At 36.3% G+C, this 24652-nt stretch overlaps 1 protein-coding gene and 1 pseudogene across 2 annotated transcripts in view; both read left to right on the plus strand.

The window, feature by feature from the left end:
• The window catches only part of LOC309630740 (tigger transposable element-derived protein 1 pseudogene), a 213618-nt pseudogene that overhangs the window by 155443 nt on the left and 33523 nt on the right, over positions 1 to 24652 (plus strand). The gene's annotated exons all lie outside the window — the stretch shown is intronic.
• The window catches only part of KANSL1L (KAT8 regulatory NSL complex subunit 1 like), a 149587-nt gene that overhangs the window by 82884 nt on the left and 42051 nt on the right, over positions 1 to 24652 (plus strand). Inside the window, 1 exon segment of the mRNA XM_082396355.1 lies at positions 3146 to 3350. Coding sequence (XP_082252481.1) covers positions 3146 to 3350 — 205 coding nt within the window.

The raw sequence follows: 24652 nt of genomic DNA on the forward strand, positions 1-24652 counted from the left end.
GTCCATTGGCCATTTGAGAGAGATGTTTGTTTTTGGCATGTGGAGGACGAGTAATGCCCCTAGTGGGCCATTTTAGTAAGTTTATATAAAGTCCAATTTTATATAATTTCTTTAAAATATCATTGAATATATCTGAGTATATGATGCATTCATTTCTCCAAACATTATCAAGGGAAAGAAAGGTATTAAATTCAACTATTGGCAGGACTTTGGGCATCAGGGAAAGTTTGGAAAAGGTTGCACCTACCTTAGCTGCTATAGGTTGAAGTCATCAAAGAACTCCAAAAGATCAAAGTAGACTTGAAATAGACATTATAAGTTACGCAAAAATAGTGATTCTTAGGTGTGTACTTTTATGAATATATCAGTTTCGTAGGGGTGTTATAACAAATCACCACTAAGTGTGTGGCTTAATATAACAGATATTTATTCTTTCACAGTTCTGGAGGCTAGATGTTCTTAAAATCAAGGTGTCAGGCAGGGCCATGCTCTCTCTGAAGGTTTCTGGGAAGAATCCATCCTTGCCTTTTCCTGGCTTCTGGCAGTTCCTGGCAGTCCTTGGTGTTTTTGGCTTCTCTCCTCTGTCTTCACATGGCATTATTCCCTGGGTGGATCTCTTCCTTAATTCTGTGTCTCTTCTTATTAGGACATCAGTGATTGGATATAGGGCCCACCCTAATCCAGTATATGACCTCATTTTACCTAATTACATCTGCAAAGACTGTATTTCCAAGTAAGGTCACAATCTGAGGTTCCTGGTAGCTGTAAATATTGTGAGGACACTGTTCAGCCCCGTATGACAGGCGTGGGTATTTGTGTATATGAGTAGATTGGGAACTGGGGGGCTATCATAAGTTCTTAGATAATACACATTCTAATTCTCTTCTCCGTTGTTGATTTCTGCTTTTCCTTAAGTGTGTTTAGTATAAGAATAAACGAATGTGGAGGAAATGTTGAAAACAGTACTAAAATAGTAATTTAAAATTCTGTGTTGAATAATTATTCTCTGCTGCTGCTCCTTGAGATTAAAAGATAAAAACAATTTCATGAAGCCTTGTCTACGTTTTTATGGTTTTAGCATCCTAAATTTAGAACCAGGACCCAAAGTTTCTTATTTACTAAAAGCATTTGAGCAGAGCATTATAATGATTATTCCAGTCCTTCTAAGAAAATAATTTGGCTTAGGCAAAAGGTTATGAAATACTTGAAAAATTTACTAAAAATTCTAGAGATAAATTCTAAAAATTCTATGAGGTAAAATAAGGTACATCATATCTTACTATCAGAAACTAACTTTTGTAAACCAAAGTTAGAGATTTAGAATGGAACTCAAGGCAGTGTAAATATGTAACTTATTTTTCTAAAAGGTCTCTTGTAGCCTTCTGTTTAGAGCTTCTTTTGGGTCTTAAACTAGAATGTTCCATGTTTACTCATTCACTAAACTAATTATTTAGGTGTAGTATGTGGTGTCACACATGCACTGTGCAAAGCACTGAGCTGGAGTGGGTAAATCTGCAAATATATATGTTTATATTTCTCCATTCATTCAATAAATATTTATTGAACATTTGCTGTATGCAAGGTACAATATCAGGAACTTCTGATACAAAGTTAAACAAAACAGACACAGTCTTTGTACTACTTACAGTCTTAGAAAAGGAGAAGGACATTAATCAGATAATAATACAAATAAATGTAAACTTATCACCATGAAAAATACTATGAAGAAAAGGTGAATGGTACTATCAGAGCCCATAAGGGAATTTGACTTAGTCTTTGGAGGGGCTACGCAAGGGGTCAAAGACTTAACTGAGGAAATGACTTTTGAACGAGAGCCAGATGATTATTGGAAATTATGTAAGTGAGGGAGGATGTGAGAAAATTCCAGGAAGCAGAAATTATATATAATAGTGAGTAGTGAGTGCGAGTTATTTGAAATGAAAGGAGGCAGTGCCGCTGGAACACAGGGAACCAGACGGAGTGTGATGCCCGATGCAGCAGGAGAGCCAGCGGCAGGGGCCAGACCAATTTCCCTGTACTGGTCTGGCCAGTAGTACATACTCAATTTTATTTATATGTAGTCACCAAATTCCATATTTTATTTTGGTTTCACCAACATAAGCCATTCGGGTACCTTTATTTCTGGTTTCTTATTACTATGTAAAGTGTTCTTGAATTACTTGCTTTATCTACAGGATAATAGAATATCTTATAGCAGCCGTAAATATTCAAAACCAATGATACTGCTATAGAAAAACCATATCTTATGTTTACCATTAAACACTGATTCTACTTGAACCAAATAGCACATTTAGAATTCATATGTTGATTAGCAATATCACGTACAGCGGTTTCACTTGTTGATCTTAGAATGCTAAGTTGACTAGCTTTCGTCTTATATAAATAAGGTTGAAACTGGTATATTATAGTGCCCAAAATGCCGAATATTTTATATATAATATACTGGTATAAATGAAGTTAAATTTATGTGGTGACAAGCATTAACTTCCTCCTGATGTTCTGATGTTTTAAAATATTTAAATAAATGTTTAAAAATTAATATGAAGAATGATTATAAAATTATGCTTATTTCATGTGTAGTTTGTGTGATCTGTTTTAATATTTTATAGTTTGTGGCTTCTGTGTCGTCAGAAGTTTAAAAAGATTCTTAAAATGTAGTCGGATTGCATCTTTGTTTCAAAATTCACTGAAACGATATGTAATGCTTATGTAAGAGCAGCTAATGATGTAGTGATGAGATTTTAGCCCTTTTAAAACCTGTAATCCTGTATAATTTCACCCTTATTCAAAAAGAATTTGATGTAAATAGTTTCAACACTGTGTAATATTCATGAATTATTGATTTACAGTGAACATTTACATTGTACTAGTGAACTCATGTAAGCATCTCTAACCTATGGGATATTTGTTTTGCAGGAGAAAATAGAAATTCTGTATTCACAACTTGAAATGTAATTTCCGATTAATATTAATTCATTCATCGATTGTTACCACAAAATTGGCTAAAATTAATATTCTTCTGTCATAATAGATCAAGGTGATTTACATTTAGTTTTCTTTGTCTTTTTTGTTTGTTTGTTTTGTTTTATTCCCTCCACTCCCCATTTATTTCATGGCATATCAGTGCTTCAGAGAATTTAGATGAGCTCTCTTCCTCCAGTAGCTGGTTACTTAACCAGAAGCACAGTAAGAAAAGGAGAAAAGACAGGACAAGACTGAAATCTCCATCCTTGACTATCATGAGTACAGCAGCTCGAACAAGGCCACTTCAGAGTTTCCACAAACGAAAACTCTACAGATTGAGCCCTACTTTTTACTGGACTCCGCAGGTAAGGTCGCCTTTGGGAAAACATGAACAAAGATTTTACTGTCAATATATTTCACAAGTGAGAGGATATGAATTGTACACAGTTGTTTAGAATAAGTGGGATTTAATAATTTTTTAAACATAGCAGTGTATTCTGAAACTTCTCACATTTCCATTTTTTTAAATCACTATTATGCTTAAACTAGTTTGAAAGAAATGTACATATCAAGTTGATTTTAAAATTTTACTGGTAAGGGTAACAAGGAAAACACAAGTGTATTATATATTTGCCTTTTTCTTAATAAAGAAAAAAGTAACAATCTGCAGGGCTGTCAGTTATTTTGGAGGAAATGACATTGCTCTCCCTTTTATGTTTGGTATTTGTTAAACCTGGTGAGCGCTCCTTTTTCATATAAGCAATGAAGTTTTAGATGACCATGGTTACCCTTTTTGCAAATAAAATATGCTTCATTAAAAGTGTTCATTTTGAAAAGCATATTTTTCATTTGTTAACAACATGTTAGGTTTACATCTTTCAGTGCATATCTAAATAAGCTGTGATGGAGGGCAAAATAAGTTATCTCTAGTTCTCATGGTATAACGTGCTTTTTTTCTATTATATTTTAAATAATATGTCAAAGGAAAGAAATTATCCTTGATTTAATATTGTTTTTGATAATTACTACATTAACTATTTTTAAATATATTTCTATAAAAAATCAAGATGCTTTGTTTCATTAGGAACCAATTTCAAATTTGGTTTTATAGGATCCTTTTATAAATAGGAACGTGAATTCTGACACACTAATTTTTACTAATAGATTGATTTTTGCCATTTAGTAGTTCAGGTATTAGTAGTATGCTTTCCCAACTCGAAATTTTTAAGAAAGTTTTATTTCAGAATTTTAAGAAATTTTACATATTTAATTAACCTAATAGGAAAATATTTTATTTTAAATTTTTTTATAAGAAATTATATTTTATTTAATAATTTTTATTTAAAGTTGCTACAAGCAATAGAGAAATAATATATTTGAAAATGATTTCATAATTTCATAGTTATAAATAGAATTGTCTATCAAAAATATTTCACATATGAATATGCCTTAATATTCTGACTGGAAGGAATCTATCTGAATGATTTAGGGGATTTGCTCAATATTACTAAAGAACTGCATATGCCTTGATAATATAAAGATTGGCCTGGAAAAGTGTGAACAAATTTAAAACTTTCAGCAAACAAAGGAAGAAACAAGTCTAACATTGTTACTAGTAGACCATATAATTTATCATATTCCAGTCATAATGCTAAGCATTTTCAGTACATTATTTTATTTAGTCCTCAAATGTAAAACTATGAGGCATTATCAATCCCACCTTTAGATGCAGAAATTGAAGTTTAGGGAGATTAAGTAAATTTCCCAAGGTCATACAGCTAGTAAACAGTAAGTCTGATTCCAAAGCCCATGTCCTTATCCATTAGTACATTGATAACAACAAAAATAAACCAAATCTTTTTTTAATCAATATTTTTTTTTTTTAATTAATTAGTTTATTTATTTTTGGCTGTGTTGGGTCTCCGTTTCTGTGCGAGGGCTTTCTCCAGTTGTGGCAAGCGGGGTCCACTCTTCATCGCGGTGCGCGGGCCTCTCACTGTCGCGACCTCTCTTGTTGCGGAGCACAGGCTCCAGACGCGCAGGCTCAGCAACTGTGGCTCACGGGCTCAGTCGCTCCGCGGCATGCGGGATCCTCCCAGACCAGGGCTCGAACCCGTGTCCCCTGCACTGGCAGGCAGACTCCCAACCACTGCGCCACCAGGGAAGCCCCAATCAATATTTTTATTGAAGTTGATCTACAGTATTGTGTTAATTTCTGCTGTACAGCAAAGTGATTCAGTTATACATATATATATACATTCTTTTTTAAAATATTCTTTTCCATTATGGTTGTCATAAGATATTAAATATAGTTCTCTGTGCTATGTACTAGGACCTTGTTGTTTATCCATTCTCTATATAATAGCTTACATCTGCTAACCCCAACCTCCCACTCCATCCCTCCCCCAACCCCCTCCCCCTTGGCAACCACCAGTCTATTCTCTATGTCCATGATTCCATTTCTGTTTTCATAGATAGGTTCATTTGTGTCATATTTTAGATTCCACATGTAAGTGATATCATATGGTACTTGTCTTTCTCTTTCTGACTTACTTCACTTAGTATGATTATCTCTAGTTGCATCCATGTTGCTGCAAATGGCATTATTTCATTCTTTTTTATGGCTGAGTAGTATTCCATTGTATATATGTACCACATCTTCTTTATCCATTCATCTGTTGACAGATATTTAGGTTGTTTCCATGTCTTGGCTATTGTGAATAGCGCTGCTGTGAACACAAGGGTGCATGTATCTTTTTGAATTATAGCTTTGTCTGGATATATGCCCATGAGTGGGATTACTGGATCATATGGTAATTCTATTTTTGGTTTTCTGAGGAACCTCCATACTGTTTTCCACAGTGGCTAAACCAAATCTTTTATGTGCTTGAAATCAGTAAAGACTGTATATTTGGGAATTGGGGAAGGGGCTTTGTCTGGTTAGAGGCATTAAGAAATGCACCATAAAAGATGGGTTTTGAAAGATAAACAGAATATTGAAAGGGTTTAGGGGGAGATAAAAAAAGAGCACTTTAGTCATTGTAACAGAGGTGGAAAAAATGATGGAGAACAGCAAATGGCTCCACTCCCAACTTATCCCCCAAATTTCCGGGGTAATAGTTATTTACCTTTCTAAATTTAATAAATGTCATTTCTCTCAGGAAGCCTTCCTTGATATTCCCACTATGGGGGTATATAATGATGTAGCACCCTGTGTTATAATAATAATCCATTATTTTATAATAATCTTCCATTTATTTTTCTGTCTTCTCATTACATTGTAAGTTTTTTGAGAACAGGAACTGTATATTTCTGAACCTACAGGGTCTTGAACAGTAACTGTCCAATAGTATATGCTCAATAAATAATTAATAGTGAAAGAATTATTGTAGTGGAATGTAGAAAGATATTTAAAAGGCAATGGAGAGTGAGAATTTGTGTGTGTGTGTGTGTGTGTGTGTGTGTGTATGTGTTTCCTTGATTTGCTTTGTGAAAGGGTCTAGAACAGTAATGTCTAATAGAACTTTCTGTAATGATGGAAATGCCCTATAAATATCTGTGGTAGCTACTAAATACATGTAACTATTGAGCACATGAAATGTGACTAGTGCAGCTGAGGAACTGAATTTTTATTTTTATTAATTTTGATTTAAATGGCCACATTTGGATAATGGCTACCAAATTGGATATGACAAGTCTAGACTCAAACTTACTGTGATAGCAGTGAGAACACGTGGCACTCATTCTTGTTTTCTAATACTATTCCTTACTGAAAGGAAATATAGATCTTTGGAGAAGTGGCTGATCTCCAGGGTTGGGGAAGAGGGGCTATAAAATGGGCCTGGAACATCTTATTGTTACCAGAAGGCAAGGAAGTGTTTAAAAAAATGAAGGGGGCATGTCAAAAAAAAAACAACCCAAGAGCTTGTTTGAAGAGGCTTCCACTGGCCAAATCTGGGGCTCTTTGAGCATCGAAATAGCTAAGGACAGTAATGAACCCAGTGAAAAGATAGGTAGCCATGAATGTTTCCTGATGATAGAGAGAGAGAGAGATTAAAAGGGGAAAGGGAAGACTTTTGCATAGAGTAGGATACAGATTAATAAATGTGGAGTGAGCAGTCAAATTAGAGAATCATTGCAATAATCATAGTAAAGATTGACTGGGTAAGAATCATCAATGCATGAAAAGTCTGGGGTCAGGATTGAGGAGAAGTTTGATGAGGAGCAGGATATTGATATTGTCTTAACTATATGGTAGAGAACCAGACAATAATCTTGCCTGAGTGATCAAAACTAACATAGCCTATGTCTGTTCAGAGAAGGGAACAGCTGAGAACAGTGACCTCCGGGTCCCAGGGTCCCTGTGGCACAGGCCATGCTGTGCAGGGGCTGGAGGAGAGGGCCTTAGTTGTGTGAGTTTGCCCTGGACTCAGCAGGAGGTAGTAGAGGGCAGCGCCAGACAGGCTGGGCTGGAGCAGCGGCAGGACAGGGGAGGAGTCAGCACTCCTGAGACCCACCAAGGCCCTGAGTGACACTGATGTGAAGAAACACAGCAACCAAAGACAGTGTGTGGACTTGGTTTGGGTCTTGATTTGAACAAGAACCCTGAAAAGACATTTTTGAGATCATTGGGAAAAATTGACCACAGCTGATGATTAGATGATGTTCAGGAATAATAGATAATTTTGTTGGTGTGATAATGATATTGTGGTTATGTGAGGAAAAGGCCTTATTTTTAAGAGATACATTCAGTAGTGAAATGGGTAACATGACATAATGTTAAGAGTTTGCTTGCAAATATCAGAGCAAAGCAATGAAGTGAAGGAAAGAAAGGGAGAAGAGGATGGATGAAGTGAGAGCAGTAAAAGGTTAATTTGGAGAGGTAGGTACATAAGGGATCACTATATTATTCTCCCTGCTTTTGCGTATGTTTAAAAACTTGAACAATAAGAAAAAAAAAGAAAGAAACTAATGTAGCCTATTAGAAGGATACAATATCACTATGTAGTATTCTGACCAGACATACATAACCTGAATTTAATCATGAGGAAACATCAAAGCCAAAATCAGAAACATGCTATTAAGAAATGAAAACTGGCCTGTATACTTCAAAAAAAAAAATAAGCCAATGTAATAAAAGCCAAGAAAGCCTGAAGAACTGTTTCAGATTGAAAGAGAGACTAAGATATATGACAACTGAATGAATATATGATCCAGATCACAGTTCTTTTGGAGGGAAAATATGGGGACAATTGACAAAACTGGACTATTGATGCTAGATTATATTAAAATATTGTATCAATGTTGAATTTCCTGAGTGTGGTATTTTGCAGTTATGTAAGAAAATATACTTATTCTAGGAAATACACATTGAAATATTAAGGGGTAAAATGGCTAAGGCATCCATTTTATGTAATAAACTAACTTCTATGCATCTAGAATGGTACTAGCTATGTAACAGCCTTGGCAGAATTTAGAAAATAATTATTTAAATCATTTTCTATAGTGTTTAACTCTCTAGGGTACTGGTTGAGAACAGCTTATATAAGGGCAATGGAGAGAGGTGGCAGTCTTCCGCTACTAGGTAGCATATAGTAGATAGTTGGCCGATCAATATTCTCACTGCAATAACTACATATATAAGTTACAAAAAAAAAATCATCATACTATTAAAGACATTAGGGGGATTCTGGTTTCAGCTCCAACATGTAAAGAGCTTGGAAGTTGTCACTTCTGTCCTTACAGCGAGAAAAAGGTGAACAAACTGAAAATCAGTGCCTTTTCATGAACCCATCAGATAATTGAGGTTGCAGAGAAAACCGCCAACCCGAAATATGGAGAGACAGGCAAATCCAAAGAGTCACAGCCAAGATCTGCTTACCTGGAGCAGAAACCATAGCAATCATAAACTAACTGGTAGGAACACTTAAATGGTAATTTTGATGAATTGCTTGAGGCTGAGTGTGGACTAGTCTGAGAGTGAAAAACTCCTGGGGACTACAGCCTAAGGGAACCCCACACCTCACACTTCCGTGGACTTTACCTCTAGGCACCCAACTAAGTTCTCAGAATGAAGAGCGAGAAAGGATCCCGAGTGGCTCTGGAATGGAAGGGGAAGGGTAACCTTTATGAAATAAGCCTAGAGCATTATCTATTACAAGGTTTACTCCTCAGGGAAAAAAAACTTTACCAGAGCCTTATTCCACCTGAGAGAAGAGCATTTCTCCCACTCCTGCCCTCTGTAGCCTTTCTGTCTCACCTAAGAGAGAATGAGGGTGGAAAATAAGAAACACTTGTTAAAGTCACAGACCAGGGACACAGACCCACCAAAAGACTGAGATTTAATTGTAAGATTATAGTAGGTTATGCTACTATAGTAGATATGCTTTCTCTCCCCCATTCTTTACCACAGCACCAACAGAACTCTAGTATAGTAGCAGTGGGTTACAGCTGCAAAATATATAGTCTCTCTGAGGAGAACTATTTAACAGGGCAGACAAAAACAAGGACATTGGAGGAATTCGAGGCCTCTGGCACCTACAACTATAACTGGTATTAAACACAGTCCCACTCAGACTCTTAGATTAACATAACATCTCACGATAAAGGCCTGTTTACCTCAGATCCTATGACATTATGTTCAGCTTTCAACAAAAAATTACAGGGCATGTTAGGGGAAAAAAAAAACTCTGAAAAGACAAAGAATTCATCAGAGCCAGGCTCAAATATGACAAGGGTATTGGAATTCTCTTAAATAACTAATATGTTAAAGTCTTTAATGGGTAAAGTAGAAAACATGCAAGAACAGATAGGTAATGTAAACAGAGAGATGGAAACTCTTAAGAAGAATCAAAAGTAAATGCTAGAAACAAAAAAAAACTGTAACCTAAATGAAGCATGCTTTTCATGGGCTCATCAGCAGATTGGACATGGCTGAGGAAAAAAATCAGCAAGCTTATATAGGTCAATAGAAACTTCACAAACTGAAATGCAAAAAGAAAAAGGAATGAATAACACAGAACAACACATCCAAGAATTTGGGGGCAATTTCAGGTGGTGTTTCAGATAAGTGATTGGAATACCAAGAAGAGAAAGAGAACAGAGCAAAAAACAATATTTGAAGTAATAATACATGAGAATTTTCCAAAGTTAATGACAAGCACCAAACCACACATTCACGAAACTGAAGCAGGAGAACATCAAGCAGGATAAATACCAAAAAATAAATACTCAGGCATAATATTCAAAATGCAGAAGACCAAAGATATAGAAAATCCTGAAAAATAGCAGAGAGAAAAACAGCTATAGAAGAACAAGGATAAGAATTACAGCTAACTTCTCAGAAACCATGCAAGCAAAAAGAGTGGAATGAAATATTCAAAGTGTTGAAAGAAAAAAAAAAGCAAACAACTATACTGGGCAAAATATTTGTACCACCCCCCAAAAAAAGGTTATGTCCACGGTCTAACTCCTGGTACTTATGAATGTGACTGTTCTGAGTTGAATTGTGTTCCCAAGAACTCATATGTTGAAGTCCTAACCCCTAGTAACTTAGAATGTGAGCTTATTTGAATATAAGTTTGATGCAGATGTAATTAGTTAAAATGAGGTAATTAGGGTAGACCCTAACCCAATATGGCTGGTGTCCCTATAAAAAGGGAAATTTGAACACAGATACATACATACAGAGTGAATACCATGTGAAGATGAAGATTGAGATCAGACTTATACTTTTACAGACCAAGGAACACCAAAGATTGGCAGCAAAAACAGAAGCTGGGGGAGAGGGATGGAATAGGTTCTTCCTCACAGTCTTCAAAAGAAACCAATCTTGCTGAAACATTGATCTGACCTCTAGCCTCCAAAACTATGAAAGAGTAAATTTCTGTTGTTTAAACCCTCAGTTGTGGTACTTACTTGTGATAGACCTAGCAAACTAATACAGTGACCTTATCTGGAAAGAGTCTTTGTAGATATAATTAAGTTGAGGGTCTTAAGGTAAGATCATTTGGGGGTTAGGATAGGCCCTAAATCCTGTGACTGGTCTGCTTATAGGAGAAGGGAGAGAGAGATCTGAGACACAGAGATACAGCAAAGAAGGCTTTGTGAAGACGGAAGCAGAGATTACCCTTATGCTACTACAAGCCAGGGAACATCAGGAGCCATCAGAAGTGGAAAGATGCAAGGAACAGTTCTCCCCTAGAGCCTTCAAAGGAAGTTCAGCCCTACTAACACCTCAGTTTTGGACTTTGGGCCTCCAGAACTATGAGAAAATTAATTTCTGTGATTTTAAGCCACCTAATTTATGGCAGTTTGTTATGGCAGCCCTAGGAAACTAATACAGACTTTGGTACCAGGAAGTAGGATACTGTTTTAATAGATACTTAAAATTGTGGAAGTGATTTAGAGTTGGGTAATTGGGTACAGGCTGGAAGAATTTTGAGGTGTGTGATAAAAAAAAAAGCCTAAATTCCAATGAAAGCTCAGAAGGAAGTGAGAGGATAGAAGACAAAGGTGTTCTCATCTTAAAGAATAGATATATTGTCAAGAACAGGATGTTACTAGAAAGAAATAGGAACGTCTAAGGTGATTCTGGTAAGATTTCAGAAGGAAATGTTAAAAACTGGAAGAAAAGTGATCTTTATCATAAACTGGTAGAAAAGTTGGCTGAATAATATTCTACTGCTGAGGGGAAAATAGAACTTGTAAGCATGGAACTCTTGGATATGTAGCTGAGCACATTAACAAGCAAAGTGTGGAATTTGTGGTCTGGTTTCTCCTTACTGTTTATTTTTTTTTTAACATCTTTATTGGAGTATAATTGTTTTACAATGGTGTGTTACTTTCTGCTTTATAACAAAGTGAATCAGCTATACATATACATATATCCCCATATCTCCTCCCTCTTGCCTCTCCCTCCCACCATCCCTATCCCACCCCTCCAGGTGGTCACAAAGCACCGAACGGATCTCCCTGTGCTATGTGGCTTCTTGCCACTAGCTATCTATTTTACATTTGGTAGTGTATGTATGTCCATACCACTCTCTCACTTCGTCCCAGCTTACCCTTCCCCCTCCCCGTGTCCTCAAGTCCATTCTCTACGTCTGCATCTTTATTCCTGTCCTGCCCTTAGGTTTTCCAGAACCATTATTATTATTATTATTTTAGATTTCATATATATATGTTAGCATATGGTATTTGTTTTTCTCTTTCTGACTTACTTCACTCTGTATGACAGACTCTGTGTCCATCCACCTGACTACAAATAACTCAATTTCGTTTCTTTTTATGGCTGAGTAATATTCCATTGTATACACATGCCACATCTTCTTTATCCATTCATCTGTCGATGGACACGTAGGCTGCTTCCATGTCGGCTATTGTAAATAGAGCTGCAATGAACATTGTGATACATGACTCTTTTTGAATTATGGTTTTCTCAGGGTTCATGCCCAATAGTGGGATTGCTGGGTCATATGGTAGTTCTATTTTTAGTTTTTTAAGGAACCTCCATAGTGTTCTCCATAGTGCCTGTATCAGTTTACATTCCTACCAACAGTGCAAGAGGGTTCCCTTTTCTCCACACCCTCTCCAGCATTTATTGTTTGTAGATTGTTTGACGATGGCCATTCTGACTGATGTGAGGTGATACCTCATTGTAGTTTTGATTTGCATTTCTCTAATGATTAGTGATGTTGAGCATCCTTTCATGTGTTTGTTGGCAATCTGTATATCTTCTTTGGAGAAGTGTCTATTTAGGTCTTCTGCCCATTTTTGGATTGGGTTGTTTGTTTTTTTGATATCGAGCTGCATGAGCTGCTTGTAAATTTGGGGGATTAATCCTTTGTCAGTTGCTTCATTTACAAATATTTTCTTCCATTTGAGGGTTGTTTTTTCGTCTTGCTTATGGTTTCCTTTGCTGTGCAAAAGCTTCTAAGTTTCATTAGGTCTCCTTTGTTTATTTTTGTTTTTATTTCCATTTCTCTAGGAGCTAGGTCAAAAAGGATCTTGCTGTGATTTATGTCATAGAGTGTTCTGCCTATGTTTTCCTCTAAGAATTTTATAGTGTCTGGCCTTACATTTAGGTCTTTAATCCACTTGAAGTTTATTTTTGTGTATGGTGTTAGGGAACGTTCTAATTTCATTCTTTTACATGTAGCTGTCCAGTTTTCCCAGCACCACTTATTGAAGAGGCTGTCTTTTCTCCATTGTATATTCTTTCCTCATTTATCAAAAATAAGATAAACATATGTATGTGGGTTTATCTCTGGGCTTTCTATCCTGTTCCATTGATCTCTATTTCTGTTTTTGTGCCAGTACCATACTGTCTTGTTTACTGAAGCTTTGTAATATAGTCTGAACTCAGGAAGCCTGATTCCTCCAGCTCCGTTTTTCTTTCTCAAGATTGCATGGGCTATTCAGGGTCTTTTGTGTTTCCATACAAATTGTGAAATTTTTTGTTCTAGTTCTGTGAAAAATGCCATTGGTAGTTTGATAGGGATTGCACTGAATCTGTAGATTGCTTTGGGTAGTATAGTCATTTTCACAATGTTGATTCTTCCAATCCAGGAACATGGTATATCTCTCCATCTGTTTGTATCATCTTTAATTTATTCCATCAGTGTCTTATAGTTTTCTGCATACAGGTCTTTTGTCTCCTTAGGTAGGTTTATTCCTAGGTATTTTATTCTCTTTGTTGCAGTGGTAAATGGGAGTGTTTCCTTAATTTCTCTTTCAGATTTTTCATCATTAGTGTATAGGAATGCAAGAGATTTCTGTGCATTAATTTTGTATCCTGCAACTTTACCCAATTCATTGATTAGCTTTAGCAGTTTGCTGGTAGACTCTTTAGGATTCTCTATGTATAGTGTCTTGTCATCTGCAAACAGTGACAGCATTACTTCTTTCCTGGTTTGGATTCCTTTTATTTCTTTTTCTTCTCTGATTGCTGTGGCTAAAACTTCCACAACTATGTTGAATAATAGTGGTGAGAGTGGACAACCTTGTCTTGTTCCTGATCTTAGTGGAAGTGGTTTCAGTTTTTCACCATTGAGAATGATGTTGGCTGTGGGTTTGTCATATATGGCCTTTATTATGTTAAGGTAAGTTCCATCTATGCTTACCTTCTGGAGGGTTTTTTCATAAATGGGTGTTGAAATTTGTTGAAAGCTTTTTCTGCATCTGTTGAGATGATCATATGGTCTTTATCCTTCAATTTGTTAATATGGTGTATCACATTGATTGATTTGCGTATATTGAAGAATCCTTGCATTCCTGGGGTAAACCCCACTTGATTAAGGTGTATGACCCTTTTAATGTGCTGTTGGATTCTGTTTGCTAGTATTTTGTTGAGGATTTTTGCATCTATGTTCATCAGTGATATTGGTCTGTAGTTTTCTTTCTTTGTGACATCTTTGTCTGGTTTTGGTATCAGGGTGATGGTGGCCTCATAGAATGAGTTTGGGAGTGTTCCTCCCTCTGCTGTATTTCAGAACAGCTTGAGAAGGATAGGTGTTAGCTCTTCTGTAAATGTTTTATAGAATTTGCCTGACAAGCCATCTGGTCCTGGGCTTTTGTTTGTTGGAAGATTTTTTTTTAATTAATTAATTAATTTATTTATTTTTGGCTGTGTTGGGTCTTTGTTTCTGTGCGAGGGCTTTCTCTAGTTGCGGCAAGCGGGGGCCACTCTTCATCGCAGTGCGTGGGCCTCTCAATATCGCGGCCTCTCTTGCTGCAGAGCACAGGCTCCAGACGCGCAGGCTCAGTAGTTGTGGCTCACGGGCCTGGTTGCTCCGCAGCATGTGGGATCTTCCCAGACCAGGGCTCGAACCCGTGTCCCCCTGCATTGACAGGCGGATTCTCAACCACTGCACCACCAGGGAAGCCCTGTTGGAAGATTTTTAATCACAGTCTCAATTTCAGTGCTTGTGATTGGTCTGTTTATATTTTCTATTTCTTCCTGGTTCAATGTCAGAAGGTTGTGCTTTTCTAACAATTTGTCCATTTCTTCCAGGTTGTCCATTTTATTGGCATATAGTAGCTTGTAGTAATCTCTCATGATCCTTTGTATTTCTCAGTCTCAGTTGTTACTTCTCCTTTTTGCATTTCTAATTCTACTGATTTGAGTCTTCTCCCTTTTTTTCTTGATGAGTCTGACTAATGGTTTATCAATTTTGTTTATCTTCTCAAACAACCAGCTTTTAGTTTTATTGATCTTTGCTATTGTTTCCTTCATTTCTTTTTCATTTATTTCTGATCTGATCTTTATGATTTCTTTCCTTCTGCTAACTTTGGGGTTTTTTTGTTCTTCTTTCTCTGATTGCTTTAGGTGTAAGTTTAGGTTGTTTATTTGAGATGTTTCTTGTTTCTTGATGTAGGTTTGTATTGCTATGAACTTCCCTCTTGGAACTGCTTTTGCTGCATCCCATAGGTTTTGGGTCGTCCTGTTTTCATTGTCATTTGTTTCTAGGTTATTTTTTATTTCCTCTTTGATTTCCTCAGGGATCTCTTCGTTATCAAGTAGTGTATTGTTTAGCCTCCATGTGTTTGTATTTTTTACAGATTTTTTCCTGTAATTGATATCTAATCTCACAGCGTTGTGATCAGAAAAGATACTTGATACTATTTCAGGGTCTTAGATTTACCAAGGCTTGATTTGTGACCCAAGATATGATCTCTCCTGGAGAATGTTCCATGAGCACTTGAGAAGAAAGTGTATTCTGTTGTTTTTGGATGGAATGTCCTATAAATATCAATTAAGTTCATCTTGTTTAATATATCATTTAAAGCTTGTGTTTCCTTATTTATTTTCATTTTGGATGATCTGTCCATTGGTGAAAGTGGGGTGTTAAAGTCCCCTACTATGATTGTGTTACTGTCAATTTCCCCTTTTATGGCTGTTAGCATTTGCCTTATTTATTGAGGTGTTCCTATGCTGGGTGCATAAATATTAACAATTGTTGTATCTTCTTCTTGAATTGATCCCTTGATCATTATGTAGTGTCCTTCTTTGTCTCTTGTAATAGTCTTTATTTTAAAGTCTATTTTGTCTGATATAGAATTGCTACTCCAGCTTTCTTTTGATTTCCATTTGCATGGAATACCTTTTTCCATCCGCTCACTTTCAGTCTGTATGTGTCCCTAGGTCTGAAGTGTGCCTCTTGTAGACAGCATATATACAGGTCTTGTTTTTGTATCCATTCCGCCAGTCTATGTCTTTTGGAGCGTTTAATCCATTTACATTTAAGGTAATTATCGATATGTATGTTCCTACTACCATTTTCTTAATTGTTTTGGGTTTGTTATTGTAAGTCTTTCCTTCTCTTGTGTTTCCTGCCTAGAGAAGTTCCTTTAGCATTTGCTGTAACGCTGCTTTGGTGGTGCTGAACTCTCTTAGCTTTTGCTTGTCTGTAAAGGTTTTAATTTCTCCATCGAATCTGAATGAGATCCTTGCTGGGTAGAGTCATCTTTGTTGTAGGTTTTTCCCTTTCATCACTTTAAATATGTCCTGCCACTCCCTTCTGGCTTGCAGAGTTTCTGCTGAAAGATCAGCTGTTAACCTTATGGGGATTCCCTTGTATGTTATTTGTTGTTTTTCCCTTGCTGCTTTTAATATTTTTTCTTTGTATTTAATTTTTGATAATTTGATTAATATGTGTCTTGACGTGTTTCTCTTTGGATTTATCCTGTATGGGACTATCTGCACTTCCTGCACTTGATTAACTGTTTCCCTTCCCATGTTAGGGAAGTTTTGAACTATAATCTCTTCAAATATTTTCTCAGTCCCTTTTTTCTTCTCTTCTTCTTCTGGGACCCCTATAATTCAAATGTTGGTGCGTTTAATGTTGTCCCAGAGGTCTCTGAGACTGTCCTCAATTCTTTTCATTGTTTTTTCTTTATTCTGCTCTGCGGTAGTTATTTCCACTGTTTTATCTCCCAGGTCACTTATCCATTCTTCTGCCTCAGTTATCCTGCTATTGATTCCTTCTAGAGAGTTTTTAATTTCATTTATTGTGTTGTTCATCATTGTTTGTTTGCTCTTTAGTCCTTCTATGTCCTTGTTAAACATTTCTTGTATTTCCTTCATTCTATTTCCAAGATTCTGGATCATCTTTACTATCATTACTCTGAATTCTTTTTCAGGTAGACTGCCTATTTCCTCTTCATTTGTTTGATCTGGTGGGTTTTTTCCCTTGCCCCTTCATCTGCTGTGTGTTTCTCTGTCTTCTCATTTTGCTTAACTTACTGTGTTTGGGGTCTCCTTTTCACAGGCTGCAGGTTCGTACTTCCCATTGTTTTTGGTGTTTGTCCCCAGTGGCTAAGGTTGGTTTAGGGGGTTGTGTAGGCTTCCTGGTGGAGGGGATTAGGGCCTGTGTTCTGGTGGATGAGCCTGGATCTTGTCTTTCTGGTGGGCAGGACTGCGTACAGTGGTGTGTTTTGGGATGTCTGTGATCTTATGATTGTAGGCAGCCTGTCTGCTAATGAGTGGGATTTGTTCTTGTCTTGCTAGTTGTTTGGCATAGGGTGTGCAGCACTGTAGCTTGCTGGTCTTTGAGTGGTGCTGGGTCTTAGCGTTGAGATGGAGATCTCTGGGAGATCTTTCCCTGTTTGATGTTACATGGAGCCTGTACGTCTCTGGTGGACTAATGTCCTGAATTCAGCTCTCCCACCTCAGAGGCACAGGCCTGATACCTGGCCAGAGCACCAAGACCTTGTCAGCCACATGGCTCAGAAGAAAAGGGAGAAGAAAGAAAAGAAAATAAAGAACGAAAGAAAGAAAGAAAGAAAGAAAAGAAGGAAGGAAGGAAGGAAGCAGAAGAAAGAAAGAAAGAAAGAAAGAAAGAAAGAAAGAAAGAAAGAGAAAGAGAGAAAGAGAAAGAAAAAGAAAGAGGGAAGGAAGGAAGGAAGGAAAGAAAAAGAAAGAAAGAAAGAAAGAAAGAAAAAAAAGGAAAAGAAAAGAAAAAAAAAGAGAAGAAAAGAAAAGAAAGCCACACGACGTGTGGCTAGCAACCTGGGCTTGCACACAGGCGTCTTAGTGGCTACAGCAGCAGGCTTAGCATTTCATGCCCGTCTCTGGGGTCCACGCTGATAGCCACGGCTCGCGCCCATCTCTGGAGCTCGTTTAGTCGGTGCTCTGAATCCCCTCTCCTCACGCACCGCGAAATAATGGTCTCTTGCCTCTTAGGCAGAACACAGACTTGCACCCTTTATTTTTTTTTAATTTATTTATTTATTTTGACTGCGCCAGGTCTTAGTTGCGGCATATGGGATCTTCGTTGCAGCTTGCACAATCTTTTAATTGTGGCATATGGACTTCTTAGCTGCAGCATGTGGGCTTCTTAGTTGTGGCATGTCGACTCCTAGTTGCAGCATGCAAACTCTTAGTTGTGGCATGCCTGCAGGATCTACTTCCCCAACCAGGGATTGAACCCAGGCCCCCTGCGTTGAGAGTGTGGAGTCTTACCCACTGGACCACCAGGGAAGTCCCAAGAACTTCTTTTAAATAAAAAAATAGACATAAGATTTGAACAGATCTTTCATAAAGGAGGTTATCCAAATGGACAATAAGTATATGAAAATGTGTTTAAAATTATTACTCATCAAGGAAATGCAATTAAAACTACAATAAAATACACTGCATACATCTATCCTTATAATTCAGCAGTTCCAGTCTTAGGAACTTTCTCAGGAGAAATGAATACATCTGTACACAAAAAGACTTGTGTAAGAATTATTATAATAGCTTTATTTGTTAAAGTTGGAAACATAAAGCAATCTAAATGTCTATCAGCAGAAGAATTGTGGTATATAATACAGCAGTAAAAAGGATAGACTACTGATACAGTAACTTAGATATATCTCCCAGAGTTGTTGACTTAAAGAAAAGAGTACATATTCTATAATAAATACAGATAAAAGTTGGAAGTGTCAGAAGTTAGAATTGTGGTTACTTCACTGGAAGGGGTGGGAGTTGACCACGAAAGGGTACAACCAGTGTTTCTGGGTTGTTGGAACTGCTTTGTATCTTGGTCGTGGTGGGGGATACTACATGTATACATATGCAAAGATTCATCATATATATATATATCTTCTTCGCTATAGAAGTAGGTATGGGTACATGCTACACAGTCAGAGTTAGCCCATCCTTCTTATTTTGGTCATCTATTTTTACATAATAAACCATCCCAAAATTTAGTGGTTTAAAAACGATTTATTATTATCTTTCATGATTCTGTGAATTACCTGAGTGGTTCTTCTTCCAGTCTTGTCTAAGTTCTCTCATACAGTTACAATAAGATGGTAACTGGGGCTGGAGTCATCTGGGGTCTTGAATGGTTTAGAATACTTGGGTTTCATTCTCTCTCCATGTAGTCTCAGAGTCTTTCTATGGAGCTTCTCCACAGAGTTTCTTTAGCAAGGTAGTTTTACATGGTGACCCAGATTCTCAAAAATGAAAACATGAAAGCTTCCAGTGCTTCTTAAGACATAGGTGTAGAATTAGTGCCGTGCCTTTCCGTTGAATTTATTGGTTAAAGTGAATCAATGTAGGATTTAATGTGGGAGGGACAATTCAAGGTCAAGAATACTGGAAGACGTGGTTCATTGGAAGCCATCAGTGGGGACTACCACAGGCCATCCTCTGATTGCCAATTATTGACATCTCTCTCATATGTAAGAACTACCTAATCTTTTCCCCTGAAGACCTCTAATTTCTCATCTCATTACCTCATTAGGTTCAGGCTTAAAGTATTAAATTTCATCCTCTTAAATCATGACCAGGTACCTGAACTGCGACTTTTTATGTGTGGCTCCTCAGGTGTGGTTCTTTAGGTATATCTCCTCAAGTATGATTTCCCTGGATGGAAAGATTTGTGAACTAATGTTATTAGTCACTTGCTCTAGACATACCCAACATATAATAGTGAGACAGGGATAATCAGAATAAACACTGCTCAGACAGGGGTAAATGGGAAGAATATAGCAGTTCTGAAATACACAATCAGCACATGTTGCACGTTTGTTAATGTGGGCCTGTTCCTCTAGAAGCGGTTCTTTGTAGCTGTTAGCTCTGACCGGTGGACTCTTGGCTGCATTCTCTGAGTCACCTTTCCTTTTCCATAAAAAAAGCACCTTTTAAAATATGTGTTGGTTTTCTCAGCATGCTTTCTGTCTGTAAAAGGGTGAAGGCCCATAGGTCTTGTCATTTTGAGCTATTTCTGTCTTAGTCCAAGTTCAAGTCTTTAAAACTTTGTGGACTTCCTACGTATCACATTGAAATAAACTCCGTTAGACAAAAGTCATATCTGCACATCTCTTCAACACAGACCCTTCTTGATTTTGGACTTTGTGTGAGGCTGCTGTAGGACAATACCCTGAAGATACTTAATGGTATTTTTTGTGTAGCAGAGAAGATCAGAGCACACCTTTAAGATTCTTAGAAGCCGTCTTGTCTAGATGTGAGGATCTACCAACATGTCTCAAATCTTTCTAAGGTCTTAATAAAGGGTTTTCCAGTCTCACCCCTGAGATCTTGACACTGAGGCCACAGTTTTACTGGCAGTTCCCTGGATTTGATCTTTGTACTAATGTCATTTCTTACTGTGTGAACCTTTTGCTGTCTGGAGTGGCTGGAAACGAGAAACAGTCTTATTTTTGAACCCAGCAAGCCTTGGTTCCGTATTTCCTCTAAATTCTGCTTGAAAACTTATTCCCTCCTTTTGAAGCTCATTACTCCATCCATACTTTATCATAGGCAATTAAGTGAACAATTGGCACTTTAAAAATTCTGCCTAGAAACCTCCTTAGCCAGATCTATGAATTCATTATGTACCTTTTTTATCTTCCACATTTCTACAGGCAATTGTTACACTAGTGGTTCTGTCAGAGCAATAAGATAAAAGAAATAGAGGTAAAAGGATTAGAATAATTATCTCAAATCATCATTTGCAGAGGTTATAATCCCTTTGCTGGGCAAAATTAATAAAAAGCATAAATTAGTATGCACTTTTACTTGATTTTGCCCTTTTTACAATACTAATCTCTAATAAGAATGTCAAATAATAATAGCTAATATTTATTAAGCAATTATGTACTAGGGACTGTTTCAACTTATGAATACTTTATATGTGTTTCTTATTTAATATTCATGCCCCATTTTATGTGGGAAACTGAAGCACAAAGTGGGATGAAAAGATACACTCTTTACATAAATGTAAGTAAGTACGAGTTTGTAGTTTTCTTTTAAGTGTTAATGATGAGTCTTAACACTACTTCTTTGATGAGCTTGTTTAAAACATCTGATCTGAATGTTGTGTGAATTGTTTCAGACTGTTTCTCCCTATGAAATTTCAGCCCATAGCAACAATTGTTAAAACTCCAGGTAATTTCTAAAGCTATTTTAATTTTTTGGCTTTCTTATCTTCTAGCTGAATTATATATTTTGCTGTCTTATTCATTACTGTTCATACATACATTACTTACTTATTCATTACTAAAATACTTTAGTTTATTCATGGACAGCCTATGCCTTTTTTATGATTGGTATAATATTGCTTAATCTACTGAACTATAGAATTATCTTTAGAATCAGGAAAACACGGCAGACATAGATAAGATGAATATGTTTTCCAGAATAGTATTCTATAAGTCTTAAAATGTAAATGTGGCTAATACCTTTTTTTAAAGCACAATTTCATTTGCAATTAAGAATTAAAGCAAAAGTTTATATTTGGCCATAATATACTTCTTCAGCTCTTGCTTGATAGGAGTATAAACCACTATGCAATCTTAGGCCCTACCCTATTCATGTCTCAGCTCAGACAACAGGAACCACCCTGACTACCTACTGGCAGAGGGAGTTCTCTGTCCCACTGGGACAAGAGGATAGAGGCTTCTGGCATCCAAGGATAGAATTCTGGATACAGTTTTCTAGAGAAACACGTTGTGGGTAATTGGGCATGCCCAATTAGGATGCTAATCATAACAATAATTCTATTTTAAGTTAGAGTAGTGATTTTAAGATTTTTAGTTAATTAACATAAGTTTTTGAGCAAGAATAAGCCAAGAAATTTAGTCAGTGAGTAAGACCAGAGATCAGAATATTTAATATTTTATATGAAATTGATAAAAGTATAGATGATTTGGCTATGAGTGGGGAAAGGAAGTGGGAAAAAGCCCAGAGTCTCATTTGGTCATGCTCCCAACCACCTTCCTCCATATTGGGGGGGTGGCCATCATGGTGATTATTTCTTCCCTATTAATACTTGCAGCCCCTGAATATAAGTTTTAAATCACCTGTACTATAAATATCAAGGTTTAACCCAGGCAAAATTTATAAATAAATGAAAATTTATTTGCAGGACCCTTACTTGTCTTTTATTGTCCTTCTTCCTCATGATGTCTCCCATCCTCTCTGCTATCTAGTGTTTTTATGCAAGCTTTCTGCTTTCCCATAGTATTCTTTAAGTTCCCTAACTTATTTTTTTTCTTTTTCTCTCCTTGCTTTTATGTAAACATAACAACCTGTGTTGTCTCTAGGAGACCCTGCTAATCTCTGATAAACTATTTACCAATGATACTGTCACTCTGAAGAATGCTATTTGCATTTTGTAAAGTCCTACAGAAGTAGTAAATTAAATATAAAATAGTCACATTAGACTATTCACTATGGAATGCTGGGTAGGAAACTATTTTGAGCAGGAGAATTTTTTCATTCATAAGTTTTAGCATGTAATCCAAGAGCCATTTCATATATATTGATAACAGTTGTTATATCACATATTTTAAATTAAAATTTACAACTGGGAATAAATATTATAACCCTTATAAAATAAGGTAGAATTATTCCTGTTTTAAACTCTGTTCTTCTGTGTTGTTTTTATATCTCCCAAGACAAATTTGCAAAAGTGTTCGGTAGTCAATCTCATCATTGTTATTTCATAGATTATTAAGTCATAAGTCTGGTTGGTTTAATAAAATAATCCAGTTATGGAAGTTAAGTTATATATAAAAAAATTCCATTTTAAGGTTTTCACTTACTTTTTCAAATGTAAAATGGTTAGATTTGTATACTTTATGTACATGCATGCTACTTTTGTGAGCAAATAATTTAAGAATTTTAAAGAAAAATAAAGACATGCATGGCCTTACAGAAATTTAAATTCCTCTTGGGGAAACAAGGCAGAAACATGTGCAAATTTAATTGCAACACAAGAGATAAATATTGGCAGTCCCAGATAATATTCTCTTCTACACTGAGGGCGAGGAGAAGAAATATCTGAATTGAGCTAACAAATAATGACTCTGAAATAGAAAATAGGTAAATTCCATGGTATAGGAGGTGTCTGATTAAATGGGGAAAGGGAGATGACTTAAGAGCCTGTATGAATTCTTATTCTACTGGGAAGCCAACTCTCTTTTCCATGCCACACCAACCTCAGCTCCACCAGTTGGAGAATCTGCTCTAGAGAGTGGAAGTATCTTGGTTGAGGGTTTTCTCACTTTGCTGCAACAATTCTGTACTGCAGGGACTTTTATGGGTTGACTAGTAGAGACAAATTTATAGTATGTATAACATTTCATTGAGAAATTATGCTTTATGTAATTATAGATAAATCTGGAAGTTAGCAAATTTCTAAGCCTAAAAAATCATTTCCTATTGGGGTCTATTTGAATAAAGACTTGATTGAAGTAAGGAGGGAGCAAGCCCATACAAAGATCTAGAGGTGAAGCACTGCAGTATATCCAAATCATTAAACATAGGAGGAAAAGACAGCAATGAGAAAGGCCAAAAGAGTAGCTAACATTGGTGAAAACAGATAATTCAAAAGACAGAAAATAACTTCAAGAATAGCCTGTTGTAATAAAGAAGCAATTGTAGAACAAAAAGCTGCCTTTAGAAATTATAAATAAATTTTCTGGAAGTAAAATTTCATATAAGAATTAGGATATAAAGTGAAGAAATCTCCCATAACACAGAGAAAAATTATACATGAACATTTCCCATAGTTTAAAAAAAGACATGGTGTTTTCAGTTTAAGATACTGTTGAGCATTAAAAATTAAAATAAATAGCCCACACCTAAACATATTCTTTGAAATTTCTGAATATCTAGAACACAAGATCTGAAAGCTTTTGAAGGGAAAACAAAACTAACAACAAAAGCAACACGTAATGTATAATGGATAAGAATGGAACTGCCATTGAAATTCTCATTAGCAACTCTAGATGCTAGAATACAATGGAACAGTGTCTCCAAAGTTCCAAAGGAAGATTATTTTGAGCCTAGAGATGAGATAAAACTGTCATTTTTCAGATGGAGTAATTAATTACATAGAAAATCCAATAGAATCAACAAATTATTAGAATGAATACCATTTCTGCACATAAATAATAACCAATTAAAAATACAATAAAAACAAGATACATTCCCACAAGCAGACTGTCAATTATCTAAGAATTAACACAGAATATGACATCAAAATGCTGTAACAACAGGTTTAAAGCTCTTATTACAGGATATAAAATATCTTAGTAAAGACTTTCAAGTTTCTTGAATTAAAGGTGATTGCAATCAATTTTAGCTGCATTTTTGAAAGGTAATAACTTATTCAAAAATGTATATCCATAAATAGCTAAGTATACTTCAAAAAAAGAAGGGGGTGGGGGG

This window comes from Balaenoptera borealis (assembly GCF_965194805.1).
Source record: "Balaenoptera borealis genome assembly, chromosome: 6".
NCBI classification, from domain to species: domain Eukaryota; kingdom Metazoa; phylum Chordata; class Mammalia; order Artiodactyla; family Balaenopteridae; genus Balaenoptera; species Balaenoptera borealis.